General features: G+C 39.9%; 1 protein-coding gene across 9 annotated transcripts in view; it reads right to left on the minus strand.

The window, feature by feature from the left end:
* Window positions 1-24647, minus strand: part of DLG2 (discs large MAGUK scaffold protein 2) — a 986158-nt gene that overhangs the window by 829890 nt on the left and 131621 nt on the right. For 6 of the 9 annotated variants that reach the window (XM_033516385.1, XM_033516379.1, XM_033516378.1 and 3 more), the window contains exon 5: window positions 9262-9357. In XM_033516385.1, coding sequence (XP_033372276.1) covers window positions 9262-9357 — 96 coding nt within the window. Of the gene's footprint in view, window positions 1-2030; window positions 2502-9261; window positions 9358-24647 lie in introns of those variants that run through there. The other 3 variants (XM_019005947.2, XM_015619951.3, XM_019005942.2) reach the window with 2 other exon arrangements.

A 24647-nucleotide genomic window follows, 5' to 3' on the forward strand; every position in this document is an offset into this window, starting at 1 on the left:
ATCTCATTCAACACTAACGTTGGCAGCAAAGACTGAATATCTGGAGTTGAATATTTGAGGCTCATTCACATGCTTGACTTTCAGATCATTTCAAACACTCTGCATTGGATTCAAGAGACAGAAAAGCTGAAAGGAAAAATGTGTGTAGATGGAGTTGGGAGCCCTGCTCAAGGCAGCAGCAGTAGTGAGCCAGCAGTGAATCCATGTTTATTTCCCAGAAGGCCCTGGTAAAATATTCAGTGGAAAACTTTCAGCACCAATTCATAAAATAAATATGTGATGTCTCTTGACATATGAAAAAAAAAAGGTACTGGGACATGTTCTTTTCCAATTATACCATCTTAAAACTTGACTTATTCCCCTGTCCCAATCCAGTTTCTACACACCTTCATCCCAAACTCTCTAGGCCAAGCGTGGATGTAATTGCAGGTCCCCACTGCATGACAAGACACCCAGAATTAGGGTTAATCACAGCTCTTCTTTTCAAACTTTTGAACTGGAAAGCAACACTTGGGAGTGTAAAAACTGGATGTTTGGTGTGATCCTGCATCCCAGCTTTGTTCAGCAGTGCTGCATCTCCTCTGCTGAGCACTTTTCAGTGGTAGTGCATCAACAGGTACCCACAGGTGCCCCTGCTCTGCTCCAGGGCTGACTGGGGATATAGTCTCAGATACAGCACAGCTTGTGGGAGCCAGGAGGACCTGAAATGAACAGGAAGTGAATGAGGCCACAGCCTCCTCCAATTTATCCTCCTTCTGTGGACTCATTCACCTCTTGTTCTCTTCCCATATGGGTTTCTCCACCAGCAAATGGGAATGACAGCTGGCATCTGTTTCCATGGCTCCAGTACGCTCTGTGCACTGGTCACCCACCACCCCTCTCTTCTGCCCATGGGTGCCCAGGGTTTATCTTCCCGCCCTTCTCCGTGTTACAGACAGGTGTTCCCATTCTGCATAGCTGTGACGCAAAAAAATGACAGCAGTGATGACAGCGGTGCTAACCCCTGCTTTGCCTTATCACTTGTGCAGCCTTCAGGGGTTCTGCCTACCCCAGGCATTTGGCAGGTCCTGTAGAAATGATGAAATTCATCAGAAGTAAGGCAGAGCAGAGAGCACTGTGCTGAACCCCAAAGCCGGATGTCCCCTGCAAGCTGCTCCTTATAAACCCCACCACCACCACGTGCAAAGGTGGCTGCAAACACGCGCTGAGCTGCCTGCCCCGTAGCAACAAAAAGGGAGTTCCCTTATCATCTCCCTGCCATTTAATATTAAGTTAGTTTGATAAGTTTGGGGATGTCTCAAGGAATCATTCAGCTTATCCCTATACCAGATCTTTAGGTTAGGAAGTCTCCCTAACCCTGAAGTCCTTAGCCTGACGCTGCTGCTGTGGAAAATAAATTGTCTATATCCATGTTCAGAAGAAATTTTTTAGAAGGACCATTTCCAAACAGTTCAGCTAGATCTAAAAGCAGTATTAGAGTCCTGAATTGGGACCTAGGGATTTTTATTTTTCAGGCCTAGAGACACAAAGTAATCTATGTTTTTTCCCAAAAAAAGCCAGAATAAGCCACAAGAAACTTGCATCTCTCCAATCAGAAACACCATGACTATCTAAACTACATCTGATTGGCCTCCTTAAAATCCTAGGACCCATATAATGCCCCTTTCTTTATTATTCTTTAGTTTACAGAATAAACTGATAAGCTGAGAAAATATGTGCAGTATACCATGTATTCTGAAAGTGCTCTAGTTGCTAGAGTTATTAATAGACACAAGCATAGGCTAAGATAAAATATGAAGTCCTTTTTCTTTTGCTAGTAAAAAATTAGTAAAAAAACATATCATTTAGGAAGTCATATAGAAACAAACTGCATAATCTACAGATAAAGAGAGCAAAATGCTCATGGAAGCAAAGCTTATTCATCACTTTATCTTGCAACCTGACACAGTACATGCTCAATCTATTTAATTACAGGAACAGAAAAATAGCAGAGAAATATGTACACAGAACAGCAATGTTTCCAGTCCTACCTTGGTCGTGACAATGCACAGACAATCCATTCTGTAAATCTCCACAGGAGTGTATGTAAATCATAAAAATAAATCAGCAAGGGTGAGGAAAGGCTTTTGAATAGCATGAACAGAACCGGAGGCTTGAATCTGCACAGCCGGCTTTTCCAAGTGGGGCCCTCATAAGAAACTCGAGTCCTCCTCCACAATGCTAAAGGCAGTCATGATGCTCACAGGGATCAGTAAACCCACTAGAAATCGTCTCAAGCAAAACTTCCAGGTGGCTTATCAGGCTTGATTGCTGCATTGTTCAATCTGAGATCAAAATATGCTGTTGAATGGTATGCAGCCCTCTAAATGGGAAGATGAGAACCACAACAAGCACAAAAGAGCAAAAGCATCACATTTCAGCCCTAGCTCTGGTTTCACAATTCTGATCTGCTGTTTCAGTATACCCATAAGATTTCCCTTGCCAAGTCTCTCTCTCTCAGCCTCTCTCTCGCTCTCTCTCTCTCGCTCTCTCTCAATCTCTCTCCCTCCCGCTCTCCTTCCCTGTCTTTTTTTTCCTCCCCCCTTTCACTCGCTCTCTCCCTCCTCTTCCCTACTAACTCAGAGCAAGCACAAAACACACAACTATCGGGCCCATCTATCACAGTGCTGTCACTTCTCTGCCAAAACAACTGCTTTGGGTTGCAAGGGGTTTTATTAAGAGCATGATTCCTACAAACACACATTGCTGGAAGTGCATGATTGAAACATGAAGGTGTGTGCAAGAACTCGTGCGTCACAGCTACAATTGCTCAGAATTACTGGGTCAGATTCGGATTTGGGAAGTGAATATAAATAACAGCTGGATAAGGCGAACTTGAGCTATAGCAGAAAATAATCAGTCAGGGGAAAGAACCAGGATTTGCACATTTACACATGCACGTGGCTGTCAAGCACAACAGTGGTATAATTTTAGTTCACCACCCGTGGAAAAAACCCCTACATTATATGCATTATTCAAAGCTTTGTAAGGGAACCTTTTTTTTTCCCCATCTATGAAAAATACATCAAACTTTTAATTAAAAAAAAGCACCTTTAACAACAGAGCTTAAACAGTCCTTAAATTCTCTCCCAAACTTTTCTTGCATCATTGACAGATTCACAGACTTAATCTATTTATTGCACATTCTCTATGTTTTTCTTGGAGTTTTACAGACTGTTTAAGCCCCCACAGCCCTACCTTTCTTGCAGTGATGCTGGTGCAGAGCTTGCCTTTCAGGTGTTTTACATGAATCATTCTCAGTTAGAAAGCTTGCTGTCAGCTCTTACGGGCTTCCCTCTCCCAGATAGAGGAAGAGAGAGAGAGAGAAGAAAGACAGAGGGAGAGAGAAAGAGACTCAGAAGGGGAAAGATATGTAAAATGAAAGCTCTGGCCAAAGAGAGAGGAAAATCAATGCTCCTATTCACTGGAGGAAAAAAAAAAAAATACAGCCAACTGGACTGTTGACAGCAACAAGAGGAAATGTCTAGACACCCATACATTACAATTCACCTTTTCAACACACTGGACAGCACAATCTCCCCTGGGTGCTTTGCTGAGGATCTCTCATTTTCACTCAGAGCTAAAATATGTTTTTAATAAAATAAGCCTTTCCAAGAAAATAAAAGATTATTTAAGAGTCATCTCTCTTCCATAAATTACTCAGGTTATAACCTTAATATTCCCGTGATTGTTGGAGCAGTGAGACGCTCGGTAAATGACACATATTATTTTGCCAAAATGAGGTCACTGCTACCAAAGTTACAAAATCCATAGTGAATCAGATATGTGGTCAGAGAGCAGTCAACCCTCCCCCAACTATTAAAGTCCTGGTGGATACAACATCTTAAAGAGAAAGTCTCCAGAGCACTTAGAACTGTGTCTAAGGCTTTAACTCACTCTGAGCATACACGTGTGCACAAAACAAACTTGATTTGCATTTACAGGCAGTGCTAGAACCTGCAGGTTTTCCTCCAACTGAGATTTAGTCCAGTAGCCAGACAAGTTTATCCAACTATAGATTACATGAAACAAGGAACTTCCACACATCCTTGAAGCAAGACCCAATTAAATATCTCCTTAAGAGGAAATTAACTCATTATTGCGGTGCAATGTAAGCCACCCTTGTGCTCTAAGCATTAACGGGTAAAAGCGTATTCAGACAACTCTAAAATCAGCAGATATTTTAACACTTGGGTGTAAAGCACGCAACAGTTTGTTCTCTTCAAATTGATAGACTCAAGCTGATCTAGTAAGGTGTGAAATATTTCGTACATATAATTACCTAATGATTTGCCTGTAAAATTTCATCTCAGACTTGAAACTGGCATACGGAGATGTATTTTGAGATTGGTCTCTAAGTGCATGATCTGTAAATGCTCCTACTTGCAACTCTACTCTTGTGAGACAATCCCAGTGAATTCATGATCCTATTTAAAGCTGATTTGAAAAACAGAGGGTTTCAACCCTTTGGGGATGCTTACATGAACGTGACTCACCCAGCTCCCTCAAAAAGCTTCCTCCTGCACTCCTCCAATTTTTTAATGTCACCTCCTTCCATTAAATATGACAATGAGCATTTAAGAGGGCAGGGTTTGCACATGTGCTCCTCCAGCTTAATACATAATTGAGCAGTTTGCTCCCTAAAATACTGCCGCCTATTTTTTAGCTCCATAATCTCCCATAACCCCAGACAGAAGGATGACACGCTTTTGGTGATGCAGACCCCAGCTTCAAACTTCCACAGGCTGATTTTGGTTGCCAGGGCTCCCAGTCATAGCTTCTAACCCACAATGACTGGCAACAGATGACTTTCAATGGGTCTTCAGTATTTCTTCAAAGATACAGTCCTTCATTTCCATTAACAACCAATCCCAGACGCCAAAAAGAGCCTGAGCTGTTTAATTTTGTTTCTCCAACTAGATACTTTTTCCATTAATTTTTTCTCCCCAAGAATAAGATTTTCAAATCCTTAGCAGTGCTTTACCCTTCATTAGCAACACCTCCTTCTGCTCTAATTTCTGGAGGTCATATCACTGCTTAGTTCTATTTTTTCCTCTGTTCTTCCAGCTTCTTATTAAATGTACATATGATCCTGACTGAAATCGACTATAGAAAGGCTTGACCCAAAACCTAAAAAAAATTGAGGAGCAGCCATCTGGGGTGAAAAGACATGGTTTATAGTTGCTCATAGTCAACTTGGATGGTAAAAAATAACCTCTGTGATGAGCTCTGACTCTTGGGAAGCCTTAATATAGGAAGAATAACAACTATTTCCGACTGTGACACCAACAGCTCTGGGGATCACCCTTCTGCCCATCTGACTGCTCCCTTCTCCTCTAATTTTACCAAGGTATCTGTTTTTAAGGCATACAAAAACCAACAATATGAGGTGAGTGGGTGAAATGGTATGGTCTTTTAATGCAGTTTATACTGGACAATTTTATGCTTCTTTCTGGCATTAAAGTCTTCATTGTATCCAGGTACTTCCACTTGGATAACCAAAGCAGAGGGTTTAATTAGGCCACTATATTTAGAACCAGAGCCTGCAACATCCTGCTGAATTCAATATTTGTAAAAGCAAGCTTTCATAAAAGCTAAAATCATTAGAAAAGATTTTGATTTCTTTTTTTAAATCTTTCATTATGCACCTTCTTAAACACTTCTTAAATTCTTTTGAAACCCAAATATTATAAAGCAAAATCTGTAAAGAAAAGTAGATTGATAAAAAAATTAAAAAGCCTAACTGGATTATTTTCTTTTATTCAAGGAGTCGAGATTAAGAAAAGCAAGAGCACTACGTCTCCAAGTTTTGGAGACTAAGAAAGGAGGCATCTAACCAGACTGTTAACATTGCATTAGCAATGTCAGCATCTTGAAAAATTCAGCCAGTGATTATTTAGAGCTCCATGCACCTACACAGAGAACACATGAACACACACGCTCTTACAAATATAGAGTAAGATTTATTTACTCCTAATGTATCTTAAATTGTGTACTACGGAGTATTTGTTGATGGTATTACTTTCCCAGGTTATAGCCTCTTTCTTCCTTTCAGGTTCTCTATTGCGTCCAAACAATCTACAAATAAATATTTTCCTGATTATGTCTTCCAAGAGGGTAACTGATATAGTTGGCAAATTATTTCTTTACAGCCAGAGCCCACTTATACCACTTCAACGCATTTCCTGTGGATCCCAACTGGTTACTTAGTAGGTTAACACCAGGATTCAAGTGATCTGAGTAAGTATATGCTAGAAGGGAAAATCTCATGAAACAGTTTCTTTATGAAGGCTGCTTTGTGGTACACTAAAAAAAAGAAAAAAAAAAAGAGAGAGAGAAACTACTAATCCTGTAGATCCTGGATATGTAGTTAAAAGCTGTATTACAGATGAAATGTCAGAATAAATCCTTCTTCATCCAGAAAGAGAAGTTAATACAAATTTCAGAAAGCACGTTCTGTATACCTTAGTCACTCAGAATTTTAATGTAGTTCCCAGGCTGAATCAGAATCCCAGGAGTCCTGGTGTTAATTTAAAGATCACAAAATTAGCAATTCTTCCCCTCCTAACTGCAGCAGCCCTAAGAGCAGCAGCTCTGCAACTGGCCTGAGGCCCAGGAGAGTCTCAGACAGAAGGTGTAACACGAATCATTCCCTTCACCCGTGCATGGCAAATTTCACTGCTTTTTAGCACAATCAATTTTGGAGTCCTGACCAATTTTTCCAGCTGGTAGCTTTTCCAATGAGAAGAAATAGACAATTCTCTTTTTTTTCTTTTTTTTTTTTTTGTAGGGAAGTAGACCTTGCCTCTCAAAGCCCTGAAGGTAGATGGTAAAATGGGAACAGGGAGATGGGAAAGGTGGACAGGCAGCGCCACTCCTTCACCACAAGAAGGTCTGTGCACCCAGGTGGCCATGGTGGCCTCAGGCTCAATAGCCACAGAAAACGTTTCTGCTTCACAGTTGTGGAAGGGATTCATTCTCTTCTTACCCCAAATAAATTCCCACCTTACCACGCCTTTATGTAGTACATGGGAGCTCGCACCACTATAGCCAAGCAACTTCCCCAGAAGAAAAATCAAAAAAGCTACTTCTTACACAGTGCAGCCTCTTCAGCAGTCTCATTGCCACTTGCTCACCAGTGTGGGGTCCAATGAGAAGGCAATATGGCAAGCTGGGAACACAATATGACTTGTAGGATTGTAGGACATGTACTTTCATCATCACAGAGTATGGAGCAAAGGTTCTTGACCCATCCTACAGCTCTGAAGTTCCTTGGACAAGCTAGCCTTTCAAAAGCCCCGCAACCTTTGTTAGTTTAAAACTTATGTCTAATGTTTTTCCTATCTATTATTTCCTATACAAACCCATAATTGTTGTCCTGCTTCACACAAATCCCTTACTCTGAGCAAAACAGAAGTGCTTCAGTTACAAATGCTCTGCTGGCTTTATGCAGGCTGGGATGCTCTGCAACAGAATCACGTGGTACTCGAGGGCGGTACACCCAGAAGTGGTTCTCAATTCTCAAGATTAATGGTGAATGAAGAGTTCATTTTCATTCTCAAGCATTCTGCCTGGGGAACTAAATCTAACAACCAATTGATCATCAGAAACTGAAAAGCTCTGGCACATATGTTCAAATATGTAGCCACCCTTAAATTGTTATGTGTCACCCTCACAGCAGCCACTAACACTCAAGCACACTCACTTGAAAAAGAAATCAGACAAAATTAAGCTTTCAAGTGAACTGACACACTAAACCACAAGTTCCTGGAAACGAAAACAAAACATCTGCTTTCTACTATCCCATGGTACTGTGAACTGAACAAAATACCACTCACAGCTCTGAATGTCTTAGAGTTTGGCAATGGAGTTGCCAGTTTTCAGAGTTTCCTCTCAGGTACACTTTGTACATGAACAGCAAGAAAATGTAGTACATAGGATTGCTGATGGAGAAACATTCAGTCCAGGGTTTGCAGTGACTCAAAGTAGGATAATAGTGCATTGTTCAGCTGGGCATTCGTGACAGAAATCACATTGTAAAATGGACATAACTACATCCCATGATTTTCACAATATCCTCATGGACACAAGGTATTTAGGGTGTCTATCAAACTTATGATAATTTCTTGCTTTGGAGAAATAAAATCTTCCATAAATATAATGACAAATTTCAATGAGTATGTATGTCCTTGTATTTCAACTATCAAGTACCACCATGCTACCATACAGTACAAGATTTTCTGATTGGGAAATTGGGAGCACAACAACACAAGAAACTCATAAAATCATGTTAGAAAATTAGATCCTTAGATTTTTAAAATTTAATGAACAGAGAAATCAATCTAGAAATGGAAATAAAGCCCATGGAAAAGCTTTAGACAAGAGGAATAATCTGCAAGTTTCTACTGTTGGAAACAACTTTTGCTGAAGTCTACAAGATATTACACAAGCACAACAGCTCTGTTAATGTCTCTTCTCTTTACATCATGTTTCCAGCTTGTTTACTTTAAAAGAAAACTTAGTAAGTTTCTTTCACTTCAAAAAGGTAAAATACACAATGACACCAAGGCTGAAAGTCTCCATAATAATATCTAAGCCCAAGGGAATTGTTCCAGATGAGTTGTGAGCCTATGAAAATAATGGAGATACTATAATGAAACACTTACTACTTCACTGTTGCATACAGCAAGACAGGGAAGTGTAACCCAGCCCCTTACCACAGCCATGAAGTAATGCTATTTGGCAAAGCTATATGATAGGTATCATTAGGCTGCCCATACAAAAATAATTGCATTTCTGACATCCAAATTTGTCCATACTGACTCCAGACCAAAAAGAAACTACAATACATACTAAGAGACTGAAAACACCTGGAATAAAACCTACTAACTGCACAACAACTTGGACTTCAAAAACAGACTGAAATTAAACTACCTTGAGGTCAGCAAATCTGTAGAACCATCACCAATATGAATGAGACTTGTACATAAAAATTAAATCTTGCCTAGGTTAGCATAAAACATCCAGGGCTAGCAATGTACCACAATAAACTGCCGCTGTAAACATCATTCAAATGTGATAATGGGCATGCAGACGATAAGCAGAAATAAAAAAATAAAACCTCAGAAGCTCAAATTCAGTATGTCCTACACACTTCACCTCCAGCAAAACTTCACTAAACAAGAATTTCATTCTCCAGCATAAAAAAAGAGTGGACAGTACCTTTGTCTTCATGTCTACCACATAGTTTTCAAACGCTGGGTTCTCCTTGTGTTCACCACCTTGGCCAGGTCCCTCTGATCCATTGGAAGCTGCAGGCTAAAGAGCAGGATGGAAAAAACACAAATAAAGCAGTTGAGATGTGTGCTTTAATTCAATTACACTTGAACATAAAGATTACCATGCTTACAGAAAGGGGAGCCTGAATTCAGATAATTATCAGGTGGCTTATAGAGAAGATTTTCACCTCAATGTTTTTTCATGCAAAACTTTCTGGGTTTAATCCTACAGGCACTCTCATGGAAGCCTGTGAAAGTCTTAATAGGCTAAATCTGCAAGATGATGCTTATCATAATCTCTGTGTGACTTCAGAAGGCATTCAAGGTGCTCTGCAGCTCTCAGCAACAGAACATAAAGATAAGGAAGGAAATCAGTGCCCTGGCAAAAAGACCTGCTGACCATGATGGGGCTCTCATCTGGAGTAGCTGCAGGAATATATAATATGTCTCCTTACAGCAACAAACAAGATAATTCTGGTTTGTTTTCTAATTCATGACATTTTCCTAAGTGAAAAAATATTAAAAGGTTTCTTGCTTGACCAGTAACCATATGTGTAAATCTTTTAAATTCAAATGTATTTTTTTGTTATTTTTCCTTCACTTACACAGATTTCAATCTTACATTGCTTACACAAAGCCCTCATAAAACACACAGTATTTCTTCAAATAATATCTTTGGCAGAAGGCATAGTAAATTGCTATATTTGTTTTTTCAATTTTCCTGCTGGAAATCTAATATATTACTGTAGATTTTTACATTAAGACAGTAAATATTACAAATGACATCTCTGTTTACAATGCTCTGCCCTGCAATAATGTGCTTGAAGAGTCAGCCTTTGAATGAAATGTGATGACTGCCTGTAACTCAGATCTCAAAAAAAATTTCTGAGCATTCCGCAAAAGCACAAACAGGAAAGCAGGGAGGATTCAAACAGAGTTCAGTGTCTTGTGTCTGTGGGTGCCAAGCATTGCAAGCACCCTGAGTGATTTAGACCCATCCTGTTTCAGCCTTTGCAACAGGAGTGCAGTCAATTTTAACACAACAGGCAAGAAATTGTTAGCATTTTAAGCAGAGCAGCCTTTGCCAGCACAACTTGGAAAACAACAAGCCAATGCCACAGAAACAGCCAAATCACACTCGCATGTGCAAATGTTCTCTCCTCTGATCCTAGGTTGTTTATTCAGGGCTCTGTCCAGCAAAAGACTGAGTGCTGGCCCCAGTCCAGCCAACTACTTAGACACGTGCTTTTAGCTTCACTGGAACCAATGGATGAGTCCTGTGCTCCAGTAAAGTCTGTGTGTGAAGGTTGGATCAGGCCCAGCAGCTCAGCATTCCATGGGTCTAAGTACACAGGACTCCACAAGTCCTCTCTGAGGTTACAGCTTCCCTCACATGGAGACCCATGGCTGATTTCTATTCACCAAAGGCTGTTGACTATCTCCCATTTGTAATCTGGAAGGGAGTAAGGGATAGAAAGACAATGAGGCCAAAATTTTCAAGGACAGCGGGAAACTGAACCCAGGTCTTGCCTCAGAGCCTAGAGAAAATCCAAGCAACTCCCTAAATGCTTCTTTCAGGAAGAGAAAATGGGTTTTGCAAGGAGCTAAAAACCATGCATAAAATTTTCGTTTCACCTTTGCTTTCTTTGAATAACTGACATAAATGTTTTTCATTGTTATTATTTACAGGCAACAATATAAACTCTTCAAATCAATTCATTATTTATTTGCTCTAGTTATCAAGAGCTCTAAGATCCTGGTTATAAAGGAGCTGAGCTCCTGCAGCTCCTCTAAAGGGTTTTGACAAGCTTCAGCAGAAACTTCTATGGTAACGTTTATCAAATGAGTGCAGCTGCAAAATGGGATAAGAAACTTACTTTGTGTACATTTTACATGTTTTTTCTCAAATTTTTCACCATTAGTTGGCTCCAATATTTTGAAAGAACATAAAACAATGTCATAAGATGCTCTGAAATGTTTCCATTGTTTTCCTTAGGGAAATGGGTCACAAATTCATTGTAAAGAGCAGAAAATCAAGGACATTAGAGGGGTTCAAACATCTCAAGCAAGAGTAATTGTAATAAATCTGGAACATCTCTCTGTTCCAGTATATTAAGGTTCAGTATTCATTAACAAAATAATATATGGTTTCCCAACCTAAAAAGCCAGCATACATTAGAAATCCATCTGAACACCAAGAGATATTTAATTCTGTGTTATGAAATAAATGGGACTGTACAATCCAAGAGACAGAAAGAATACTTGCTGTGCATTGTGACAAATGTATTAAAAACTAACAATTTTGGATTAGAGTCTTTTCTTATTCTTGATTACGTACAGCCCCCCCTTTGGAGGCCAACAAAAAGTCTATCCTGCTTAAAATTATTTGTATACTTTATAGCCAAAAGCTGCCTGCTCATGCAAAGGAAGTGCTTCAGCAACACCTCATTATTCCTGAGCCATGAGCAGGAGACACAGAACTGGCAGCCCCACCATGACACACTACAAATGCAGCAGACAACATGCACCATGCTCACACATCCTTGCAGGAGGTTCTGGAAATAATAGCTTCAAGCTTGAACTACAATTACTGCCAAAACTATATACTTTTTATCACAGCCCTGCATCTTGAGAGCTGGCAGTTGGAACTCTATCTTCCTCTTCACAGAGGAAAGCATGATCTTACTCTCTCCAAATTGGTCCGAGAAACAGAAGTGATTTCACAAGCAAACGTTGCAAGATCAAAACTTCACATAGTAACTTTACTCACATGGTTAGTAACCTTGAGCTTTGGAGATCACACCTAAAGCAACCTTCTAATTTTATGTATGATTAACATTAATCTATTTAGACTATAATTAACAGACACTGTTTAGACAATCATCTCCTCGGCACATCTCTTTCATTGTGCAAACTCACAGCATTATTTAAATATTTATTAATAAAAGAGTAAGCACATTACCTACCTTGTCATTTTTGTCTAATTTTAATTGTGCTCAGTGAAGTTTTTCTGTGCTTGTAACAAAGCTACTCGCAGGTAGCTTTCTAGGGCATGCACAAATGACACAATCAACTGACAACAAAACTAGCTAATTATTTTTTGGCAAAGTACATAGATATGAGTTATGAAAGACTAGTCACCGGTTCCACTTTCAGCAGGCAGCAGGTTCCAGTTCACGTCTGAGCCAGCTACCAGACAGAAGGAGCATCTTCCCTCACAGGCAATTATGGCAGATGGGGTTTCCATGAGTTTCTATGGGAGGTCCTCCTACAGCAGCCAAGCCATGTAATGGCAGATGAATTCCCCAGACTAGCATAAGATTTTATAGAATTCCCAGAATCTACACCGGATATATCAATAGGAGGAATTTATAACCATCCCCAATAGTTACCACATGTTTATTTCTTGGGGTGAAGCCCAACACTGAGAATATAAAAAAATATTTTTAAAAAAAACAGGAAACATACGTGCAAACTTTATTCTGCTCTTCCACGGTCTAGGATATTGCTTCCAGGACTTTGAATTTTTTTGCATACATGGAATATTTTCTATGGCTAGCAAAGGCTGATCAGCTTTACAAAGGGCCCAGGAGGGTGGGTAGAAGTGTGAGGAACTAGAGTCCATGAGCCCAAACAAATGTGCGACCGCTTTAGGGCTCAGAGAGCTAATGCACCTTCCCCTACAGCCACTAGCTTGGGGAACACTCTCCTCTATGCTTTTAGCGAGAGAAATTCAAAACAGAGGCTTCCCTGAGATGTCTTTGGCCACTTTGGATCACCAGTTGGTAGCTCTGCTCCACTGTCACGAGAGCCTATCAATAAATGCCTGCTTGCCCCAAGTGATTTGCATGAGGTGAGGAAAGGAATAAAAAAAAAACATGATTTTTTAACTTCTGGATGCTGGTATCTGTCAGGAAATCTATCATCCTGGAAACAAAATGCACCCAGAAACATATAGTGCTGATAGATACTGCTTTTATTTAATTAACTTTTCTAGAGTAAGCATATTTGAAAATCATTAGAACATCTATAATATATGCTGGGATTATCCATTTTACAGGACACTGATGTAAATTAATTCATTCAGCAGCTATGCTGGAGTAGGAAGCAACCTGAGCAGAACTGAGATGCTCAGCAGGATGCTGCTATTAGCAAAGAACAGAACACACCTCTGTGCCAGGTACAGCCAACCTGCTCACGCTCTGCCTAAGCTGTGTGTGAACCAGAACTGGACTCAAGTCAAGTTCATCCTTTACAACATGCCAGCAACAACATGAACACCTTCTGTGCCTGTGATCTGTCCTCCAAGCTCTGCACCTTTCTGCCATACCTGTGCAGAGTTGACAGCTCTCCTAAACGTGCTGCCAGAATCACTGGACCAAAAAAAAAAGTTGTACATCTTAACAGATTGTGGGAGACAAAGCATCACTGAGGGAAGTTTTTGCTGCAACGCCATGCAGAGAAATAATCCTAGAGACCATAAGATGTGCTTTTCTAGTCCTATTTCTATGCCTCTCATATTCCTTTTTACAGGGAGAAATGTCATTCAACAAATTATTGTCAGGATATGACTTTCATCCATAACACTGAAAACTCAGACAATTCCAGAGCAGGCCATGCTAAAAACTAAAATCAGAAATATAATGCCACAGAAGTCAGGCAGTTTAATTTGCCTCAGCTGGGCCTAAATTTCAATCCAGAAATAATATATCAGGGCTTTCTTTTCTAATTCAGTATTTCTAAGGCCCTATAGAAAGGCATAGTTCCATGTCAAATGATTTAGATGTCAGAATGGATTTTATTTCCATTTCCATGTAAGGGTTTCTTGTTCATTTTTTGATGACATCAAGGTTTGCTCCACATCACATTGCATTAGCTCAGACTTTGCAGCTGTCTTAAGTCAGGGTGATGTTGTAGAGCACTATGAGGTCTCATGGCTAAGCCCTGTAAGAATGTCCCTTCTGCACCAGTCTTCCCAATATGACCAGTAAATGTGAATGAAAAAAAATACAAATTTCAGCATGGATTCTACTGTACAAATCACATCATAAGTGCTTTAAATTTTTTTTTAAGTTACTGTGTTTGAAAGTGAGCATAATTAACACAATAATATTTAGGTTGCCCTGGGATTTTTATGATTTCACTTTAACTAATATGGATTCAACCTTTCAGAAAATTTTATGACAGGCTTAAAGAGTGTTACAGCTCAGGAACAATTATCTGGCTATGGACTTGTGTCTCAGAAAGGTCAGGATCTGATTTAATGCTGCTCCACCCTCCTGAGAGCAAATCTTTCTCTCAGTGTTTTTCTGGATGTCATAATGTCACTGGTGAACTTTGCATTTTCTTGTTCCTGATACAGATTTGACCATTCATCTAAAAGCTCTCATCCAAGCCATCAGTTATTGGAGTAGTCACTTTTTCTGGACTAACACAAAACCCACGCTCAGACCTGATTTTCCCTCACTATCCATATCACACAATTATCTAGCTGCACTGTGACTCTGATCTATGGCAAGACAACAGACTTTCCAGGCAGGAAATTTAGGCAGGGAGGAGACACTGACGCATGCATCAGCTTTTCTCCTCCCAGACAGAGAATTCAGATGAAGCTGGCTGGAGTAAATTGGCCCCACAAACTCAAGCCTGGTGACCAACCAGAAGACACACACAGGATTCTTTTTGCTGATCCAGGCTCTGTCTCCAGTGTCACTTGTCATAGAATCATAGAATGGTTTGGTTGGAAGGGAACTTTTTTTAAGTCATCTGTTCCAATGCCCCTGCCATGGGCAGAGACACCTTCCACTAGATCAGCTTGCTCAGAATCCTATCCAGCCTGACCTTGAGTTTTTCCAGGGGTGGGTCATCCACCACTTCTCTGAACAACCTGTTCCAGTCTTTCACCACACTTATTGTAAAAAAAATATTTCTTATATATAAATCTAAATCTACCCTCCTTAAGTTTAAAACCATTAGCCCTTGTCCTATCATAACATGCTCCACAAAAAAGTTTGTGCCCATCTTTCTTATAAGTTCCTATTAGAGCACTGTAAGTTGCTCTAAGGTCTCTCAGGAGCCTTCTCCAGGTTGAAAATTCCAGCTCTCTCAGCCGGACTCGATAGGAGAGATGCTCTAATCCTATCGTCATCTTTCTACCCATCCTCTGGACTCACTCCAACAGTCCACATCTTTCCTGCATTGTTATCTGGATGCAGTATTCCAGGAGGGGTCTCAGGAGACAGAATTATGGATGCAGAAAAGAGAAGAGCTCATGCAGAGCTTTATTTTTGAGCTGGGAAACAAAGAAAGGCACCCATGTGTCTCCTTTCCCAGGCAGCAGAGAGTCACTAAGGCCACACAACAGTGGACTCTGCCCTGAGTGACAATTTGTACAGCAGGAAGAGAAGGGAGCAGGGCACTGTGCAGCCACCAGAGCCGCTGCAAACACAAGCCTTGAGAGGGCTGTTGCTCAAGCAGTCTCCCCTGCTGAGACCTGGCACACCAAGTAGTGGTGGTTGGCAAGATGTGGCAAAGAGAAAAAATTAGAAAAAAAAAAACAAAACAAAACAAAACAAAAAAAACCACAAAGATGAACTCTGCTGCAAGGATGAAGAGATACATAATTTACAATTCAGACATATGAAAATGACACTCAAAGAATGAGACTGGACAGATTGGTTGCAGTTTTCAGGCAAAGACACACCCCAGCTGTAGCTCCACGTCAGGCAGATATTTGCCCACCAAAAAATGGAGGCAATTTATTTTATGTATTGCTGAAGGGATATTTTCCAAAACATTCCTGGTAGCAGTGTTTTTAAACTCCAGAGGGCAAATGTAGACACCTCTGAACATGCGAATTAATGAAATTAAAACATTAAACAAATAAATGCATTTTCCTCAGCTCGCTGGGATCTGAGTCAGATCATTCTCATTCCTTTACCTTTTAGCTATCAGCCTGCACTTTGCTGGGCATAAAGGATATAAAACATGAAGAGTAATTGGGATATTAAAGATCTATTTCTTTCAAATAAAGCAGAAGCTATTACTGAACTCTTATGAAGGCTGGAGGAAAAGGACTAGAAAAATTAAAAGGCTGAACATAATTAATGAATGCTCATTTAGAATTTGCTATCATAAAATATTTTGGAAGCAAAATCTACAGCTGAAGAGGGCAGGCTGTATGCAGGAACAAGCTCTGGAAGGAGTTCCATGTGCACTGCACCAAACTGAGAAGACAGATAGGAAGCTGTGGTTGCTGGGAGATCCCTTCAAGCATGAGCTAATGACACCTGCCAAGAAGCCCTGCAAGCAGAAAGGTCACCTGCAGCAAGAGCGACGTGCTAAAGCACATGGTTTGATTCCAGTTGTGCCCACCTGCACACATTTTATTCATTAGCTTCAGTGGACTCGCTCCACACTTTAGCCCGTATTAATGAAATCACAATCTTGCCATGGAAGTACAAGTAGACCACTGCTGGAAGCAAATGCAAATACTTGGAAACAGAAAAAAAAAAAAGTCAGTCATAAACTGTAAGGGAAAACATGACTTATGATTTTAAATTAAATAATCTTTGCATGCTATTTTAATTAGCAAGGATAATGTTTATTTTACTTACATAGAAGTTCTGGATACATAAATTCCAACCTACATATTTCAGTTGCCATAACAACTTGATACATTTATTCTCTTGTGTCATTTTTTATTGCATCAGTGTAGATTTTTTTTTTAAACAACCAGGAAAGAAAAAAAAGACAACTGCTTCAGTTGCTATAATAACACACTATTTTTTAATTGTGCTTTTCACATTTAATTATTCTGGAAACCAATATAATTTTTCTCCAAAGATGTTCCTAGCACAGTGTGGAAAATCCACTACCAATTTCAGGGCTCAGTGTTGGGTCTGTCAAAAATCCCAACGATATGTACAGCCCTTTAGCTCAACTGTTACTCCAGCAGTCTCCCTTAGGATAATATAGCTTGAGGTCAAGTTCTTAACAGAAGACTTACACCATAAGTCTACGTCTCCAGTTAGTGCATTTTCCCCTGAAAACCTGAAATAAATTAAATTAACTCTTCAGATTGGTGCACAATAGATTTGAGGCAGCAAACGTAAGTGCAGAGATGCAAAACAATTGAGTAAATCACTGCAGTGTGCTCCAGGCCAGGAGGATCTTACAGAGCAGTTTCCATATTTCATACACACTGGTGTAGCACATGATGAACTTAACTACACTTTTATCCAGGAGCAGAACTGTCTCCTAAACTCTCAGGGCCTACAAGGAATTGGATCAGATCTTTAAGGATACAGTCAAATGGCACTATAATGGAACAGAGAGGATGAGGACAGCCTTTGTCCTTCCCTCTGCAGTGCAGCAGAGCCTGCTGTTGCCCATTGACCTTTCCCAACTCTGCACCCTGCAGATGGGCCCTTCTCAATTAAATTGCAATTACCTAACTGCTGATGTTGCATTTCTATCTGGTCCCCTGTAACAGTCATAATGAGAGATACTGTACTAATTACCATCAATTATATTAAGGTGCAAGGTGAGGAACTGCTTGGTAACCATTGCTGGCATGCAGTGACCTCAGATTAGAGATAATAAGGTATTTATGAATGTAAGGTTACAGTTTTTGATGGAGAAGGACTTAGTGAAATGGCTCCTGTGGGCTGCCTTGGCCTCTGGGGGCAGCTCTTCATTTATTCCTAACCGTAAAACCTCTACTTTGGTAGACAAGTTAGAATGGTGGCTTTCAAAGGATTGCATCCCTGTCAGCCGTCAGGAGAAATGGAGTCTGTATGTGTGTTACCACACAGAGTTTAGGACAAGATCTAGCCCCTATTGCAGCCTTCCAGTACACTGAGAGGCCACAAGACAGGTGGAGAGGGACTTCTGACAAGGGCATGTAGTGATGGGACAAGGGAGAATGGCTTTAAACTGAAAGAGGAGACATCTAAGCTGGGTACTACAAATTCTTTACCAAGAGGCTGGTGATGCACTGGAACAAGTCACCCAGAGAAGCTGCAGATACTCCATCCATAGAAGTGCTGAAGGCCAAGCTGGATGGAGCTTTGTGTAGTCTGGTGTACTGGAAGGTGTCCCTGTCCATGAACTATAGGATCTTTAAGGATCCTTCCGACCCAAACCCTTCTGTGACTCTAACTCAAACTGGAGAAACACCCAAGATAACCTTGCAGTATAACCTTGCAGGAAATATGCCTAAATAAGAATTCACTCAAATAAAGTGAATTCTGATTTACCTCATGATGTGCCGCAGGTCCATAGCAAATCCATGAATAGAAACCAATCTCCTGTCTCCCCCACTGGCCCACACAGATTCTTCCTATTTACACACACCTCCAGAGAAATTACAGAGGAGGACATATCCACATTTCACTTGAGATTAAATTTTGTGCCTTTTCTTGCCAGAAATGGTGAAATTAAGCCAGTCTACTCAATAGCAGTAATAAAACCAACTCCATTTTAAGAGCAGAACTGATGCATCATAAAGTGATATTTAGGATAACCAAAGGTGTTTTACACTAATACAACAACATTAAATGCCTGCATTAAATAAAAGAAAGAAGAACCTGAAACCATCAACAAAAACACAAAATCAAAGCCTTGAAGAATATTGTAATGACTTTTATGTCTTAAGATAGTTTTGCTTGAAGCATCCTAAACCTTGGTACAGAAGAATATTTGTTACAGCCAGAGCCATAGGGAGGGGAAATAAGCAGCGGCTGTCATTACAGTGGCAAGCTGCCTTGCTAAGTCATGGCTGCAGAGCTCCACATTTATATATACTCATGCTGACATGCAAAAGGACTGCAGCTAAACAAAACCTTTGGCAAAACATAGTGCCCTATCTCTTCATCCAGCTTCACTCCTATAAAGCATTACAAAATGCTTCACACCAATATATATCAAAGGGAAAGGACCCAAAATGTATGTAGAATGAATCAGGTCATTAAATTGCAAAATACACCATCACACTCCCTAATTGTTGATAACCAGACAACAAAGTGAAGTGAAAGAGAAAACAATATTCCCTAAATTGCAGAAGGTTGGGCTCCATGGATCTGCCAATGCTTGACAATTTCCTTTGTGACAATTGTCATGACCTCAGTGCTGGATAAGAATCTTTCATTGCCTAATGGGGAGATGGCAGAAACCTGTGTTTTGTATGAGGACTCCAAAAACTATTAACATGAGCCATTGACCAAGGTTATTAAAAATTATGGATTGTACGGGGGTTTAGGTTTCTGTGAGCTTATGAAGCACACAAGTGTAAGGGCTACTAAAACTCCATTAAATAAATTTCACTGTCAGCTGCAGTTGAGACTGAGAAAAGGAGCAGATGCTTATTTACCAGGCAATGCCAAGATATGCAGGCAGGAAGTCTCCTCGTCTGTGTAATGCCCCTTCCATGTATACTACCTTGCACAGGCCATATGGATCCTGGACCAGGAATCCTTCAGAGGTACCAGCTTGAGCTGACCTGAGAAACGGTGCCCTTGTCACAGCTCACTGATACCAAGGTCCAGATGACACTATCAGAAGGGAAACCCTGAATGAGGCAGTAAATCCAACCTGAAAACTGTCTGACTGCAACAGCTCACGCTAACTGCTATCTGCAACTCTATGCATTTGCAATGTGTCCATGCAGCTTCCTCCTTTTGCTGGGATGTATCTGCCATCAAGGAGCCTGGTTTGGGTAGAGATGTACATACAAACTTGGAAGAATGTCAGATGAAGAACTTGAAAATACTTTCACTGTTGATGAATATTTTCTTGAAACATCCCAAAGCACCTTTATGTTCTTCGCCACCTTTAGTGTACAACTTCACCTCTTATTAGCTGGGGCTCAAATTCCAATTCTGGTTGTATTCAGAAGCCTCATAACAACTTGGATGTTTGCTAATGCCAACAGAACACAGCTCTGTGTGCTATTCTAAATATTTAGCTGTCCTGGTTTCAGCTGGCATAGAGTTAATTTTCTTCCTAGAAGCTGGTACAGGGCTATGTTGTGGATTTAGGATGAGAATAAAGTTGGTAAGACACTGATGTTTTAGTTGTTGCTAAGCAGTGTTTACACTAAGCAAAGGACTTTTCTGTTTCTCACACAGCCCACCAGTGAGAAGGCTGAAGGAGCACAAGAACCTGGGAGGAGACAGCCGGGACAGCAGACCCCAAGTGATCCAAAGGATATTCCACACCATATGGCATCATGCTGAGTATGTAAGCTGGGGGAAAAGCTGGGCGGGGGTCACTGCTCAGGAACTGACTGGTCACTGGTCACTACATGGAAAGTGTAACTTGTTTTGTATATTCAAAATCTTTATTATTGTTGTTGTTACTATTTTCCCTTCCATTTCTGCTCTGTCAAACAGCCTTGTCTAAAATCACAAATTTTCCTTTATTTCCCCCAATTCTTTCCGCCATCCCTCTGAGAAGGGTTGAGTGAGGAAGGAGTGTGATGTTTAGCTACCTGACAGGTCAAACCATGACAGCAACCCCCATCTTGACAACCTATTGCATTATTACCACCACCAGGTTAATGCCACATTTCGCTAGTTTATAAACAAAGCTGAATTTCGGCAAGATCATCTCCTCGACATATTTTTGTGCAGTACTTAGTCAAACAGTGGTCACTAGAGGTGCCCCTAAAAGAAATGGTAGATTCTAATATTGCACTTTTAAAGGCTGTGGGCAAAAACGTAGTTTCTACTATTAAGAAAAATACCTGTAGTCAGCAATGTAATTTCATGGTTTGGAAACATCCCCACGTCTGTTTTCTTAGCTACAGTTAACTAATAATATTATTTTAAATATCTGTGACCAGCATCCTGATGACACTTCACAAAGGCAATCCAAGCCTTCATTTTCCTTTGGCTGAGCTGCAACAAAGCTCTGTGAAATCAGGCACAAAGACTGATCTTGGTTTTCCAACATCATTACAACTTGAGCACTTCTCTGTTCAGCATTGAGCAAGGATGTCAGATCAGTCCTCCCCTCTGTATGATGACTACCCACAGAACAAAGCACCCGTATAAAGAGGGGTTTGGTCCTTGTCCAAGGGTAAGGTGATCACAAATGGCAAGCAAAGAGTAATATGTGATGATTCTAAACCTCAAAATAACAGAAAGAGTAACTCTCCACTGTGAGTACAAAGATATTTGTGTATATTAGGCAGATTGCCTAGATGGGGAAAAAACAAGGAATCCAATAAATAAATTGATATTGAATTAAGAAGGAGCATTAATAAATATACCTATGACTGCAGAAGATGAGCTGTTTCAGGCAACAATGTATTCAGCATCCTGAATACTGGAAGATCTAATTACAGGCTTGCTGCTGACCTAGCAAAGATACTGTTGGGTGTGCCAGGAGCATTTTCTGTCCAAAAAAGTACAAGATATATCAAAAAAAGAGTACTGGTTACATAAGTGAAGGCATATGTCTGTCATAAATCTTTCTACTGCTTAGGAAGACACAAAGTTGTCAGTTTTGTTACCTCTGCTTTTCTACAAACTACCACAACACCAAAAAATGTGTGAGAGATGACACCAGCTTGGTGTTATGACTGACCTGAAATCTCTCAAGGGATCCTTTCAGTCCTTCTTGTGGTAATTAACAAATTCACACAGATCAAACTTTTTTTAGTGGTTCATTAAAACAACAATAATTTAAAAGTTACCATTGCTTTGTTTACGCCAGTTTCAAAAACCGCCTTCTGAGAAAATGGACTTCAAATCCATTATGTCTCTTACTGCTAATTCCGGTTTTTTTCCAGCTTGCAGAACAGCTGTTTGGGTTGTCTCTTCTCAGAAAGAGACACCATGACTAATTGAAAGTGCTGAGCTATAATATATATACATGTATATACCCAGTGACAGGGCACAGCATTTCTGAAAACCAGGTAGGCTCCCCAGCACTTCTGGAAAGAACTGGAGGACCTGGGAAAATGCCATAATTTTGCTTTGTCCTTTCAGAGAAGAAATGTTATACAACTCAGCAATGAACTGAACACCACTATTGGGCTATAATTGTTGAGCAACAAGGCTGGCCTTGTGTCAGAAAAGCACAAGCAACCACTCATATCAGCTGAGGTGCAGCCAGAATGCTGAATCCACTCAAAGGCACAGAGATCCATTTGCAGCTTCAATCATTTTTCCCCACTGGTATTGTGCAGGCTTGTGCAGGCTGATGGAAGTGTGATATCCAGCTAACCTGACACTTTTTAGACATGAGATATTTGAATTGTATTAAAAATTACATTTCAGAACTCACCCATAAAACTAGTTTTCTGGGGTGGGGCACCACACAGTACACGCAGAAAGATGACAGAGCTTAGGAATAACACAAAGTGGTAATTGATGGTGGAAGGGTGGTAGCTAATAGAGGCTTCCAACAGCAAGGCAAATATGATTAGAAATTAGCTCAGAAAGTGATCTCTATGAAAAGACTGTCCATTTGGATGGGTAAATGGATCAAGATTACACAGGAAAAGAAACCTATTATGTAGGAAAAAAGAAATGTATTCCTAAAGCCTCTTTTTGAGGAGGAGAGTGACAAAGGGTGAAATTTACCCCTCAAGTGAGTACACAAAGGTCTAGACAAATGCTTAATTCACAATCCAGCTAAATATCATATGGCAAACATGCAGTATATTGTCTCATCTCTAAACCAGGGGCAGCTTTCTGTATAACCTGTAACAGATTAAAGTGGTACGACTGAGGATCAATACAAGCTGAAAATGCATAAAGTCTCATGTTTCTGGTATTTGTCCAGTATTTATAACTGTACTATTAAATAAATAAATAAATAAATAAACTGTGGAGATAAATTATATTTTCAAGTTGACAGCTTCCCTTTCATTTACCAGGTTGCTACTCTGGGGATTGTATTTACTGTTTGCTAAAACCTGAAAGTATCTGTTTCAGATTATAAAAAAAACTAAACAAAAGGCTGGATATTTTTCCTTTCATATATATTTATCTTACTGAGCCAAGTTACATTCATCTATCCAAGGAATCACATCCATGTTGACCTTTATGTGATCCAGAATTCTTGGGGTGATAATTATTCTTTATTCTTGGGAACTATTTAAGAAACATCTTAATAAAGGAGTATTGGTAGACTGCAGAAACATATAATAGACTCTTAAACCTCTCTATGGAGACCTGTGTCCTTTGCACTGGAGGGCAGTGAATTCTCTTGCTTAGTTGCTCAGATTGGTGAAGAATCAGAGTTAATAAATGTGTAAGACAAATTGTTCTGAAATATTTTTAGAATTAATCTTAACTAGAGTACATTTGTCCCTGAACATCAATTTTACAGAACCCTTGCAGCTTTATAGGACAAAGAAGTATACTTTAGGAGCTGATGTACTTGTTTTTACAGGTAGCTAAAATAAAACTTCTCAGAGTCTTATTAGAAACAATGAATTATATCACACACCATTCAGAGGAACTGCTAGCTTGTGGAAGAAGCAAGCCTCTTGGGATATTCTGGTATTTTTATGTTCATACTTTTTTCAGACTAATCTGGTATTCCCTTGTTGAAACATATCATGATTTAGGAAAATAAATTTTTAGAAAAAACATTTAAAAGTTAAAATTGCAAGAGCTTTTTGTCAAGTGATATTTTCAAACTAGATCTATCATTTTTGACCTTGATACACAGAAGTGGAATTTACACAATAGTCTGACCTCAATGCTTATCATAATAGAGACTCACTGCTTAATTAAAAGTTTGGCTCATTCTGTATGCTGGTTGATACTCAGGCACATTTTCATTGGGGAAAATTATTGTTTCTGGTCCCTCACAGCTGTTCTGGCCTGCTCCCAATCCTTTGGAATTGTAATAACAAATCACAGATCAAAAAACTACCTAGAGGTTGTTAGATAGGCATATTATATAAATGTGAAAAAAATATAAAAAAACAAATAAACCTGTTGTGGAAGATGTGACTCTTCCATCAATGCTGATCTGGTTTAATTTAATACCAAAATCACAGATCCATCCCATTAATATCAGTAGAAAACAATTATTAAACTGAACAATCAGATCTCTCTGTCAAAAAGGACAAATGAAACCAGTGAGTCCTCTAAACCTTCATGCAAGGCACACCAATATGATTGTGATGTTAAACTAAAACCACAGAATCATAAAATATCTTCAGTTGGAAGGGATCCAAAGGATCATAGAATCAAGCTCCTGGCCCTACACAGGATAGCCCCAAGAGTCACACCATGTTCCTTAGGGTTTTGTCCAAACACTTGTTGAACTCTGTCAGGCTTGGTACCTTGGAAGTGACCAAGTGCT

The sequence above is a fragment of the Parus major genome, chromosome 1, assembly GCF_001522545.3.
Source record: "Parus major isolate Abel chromosome 1, Parus_major1.1, whole genome shotgun sequence".
Lineage (NCBI taxonomy): Eukaryota > Metazoa > Chordata > Aves > Passeriformes > Paridae > Parus > Parus major.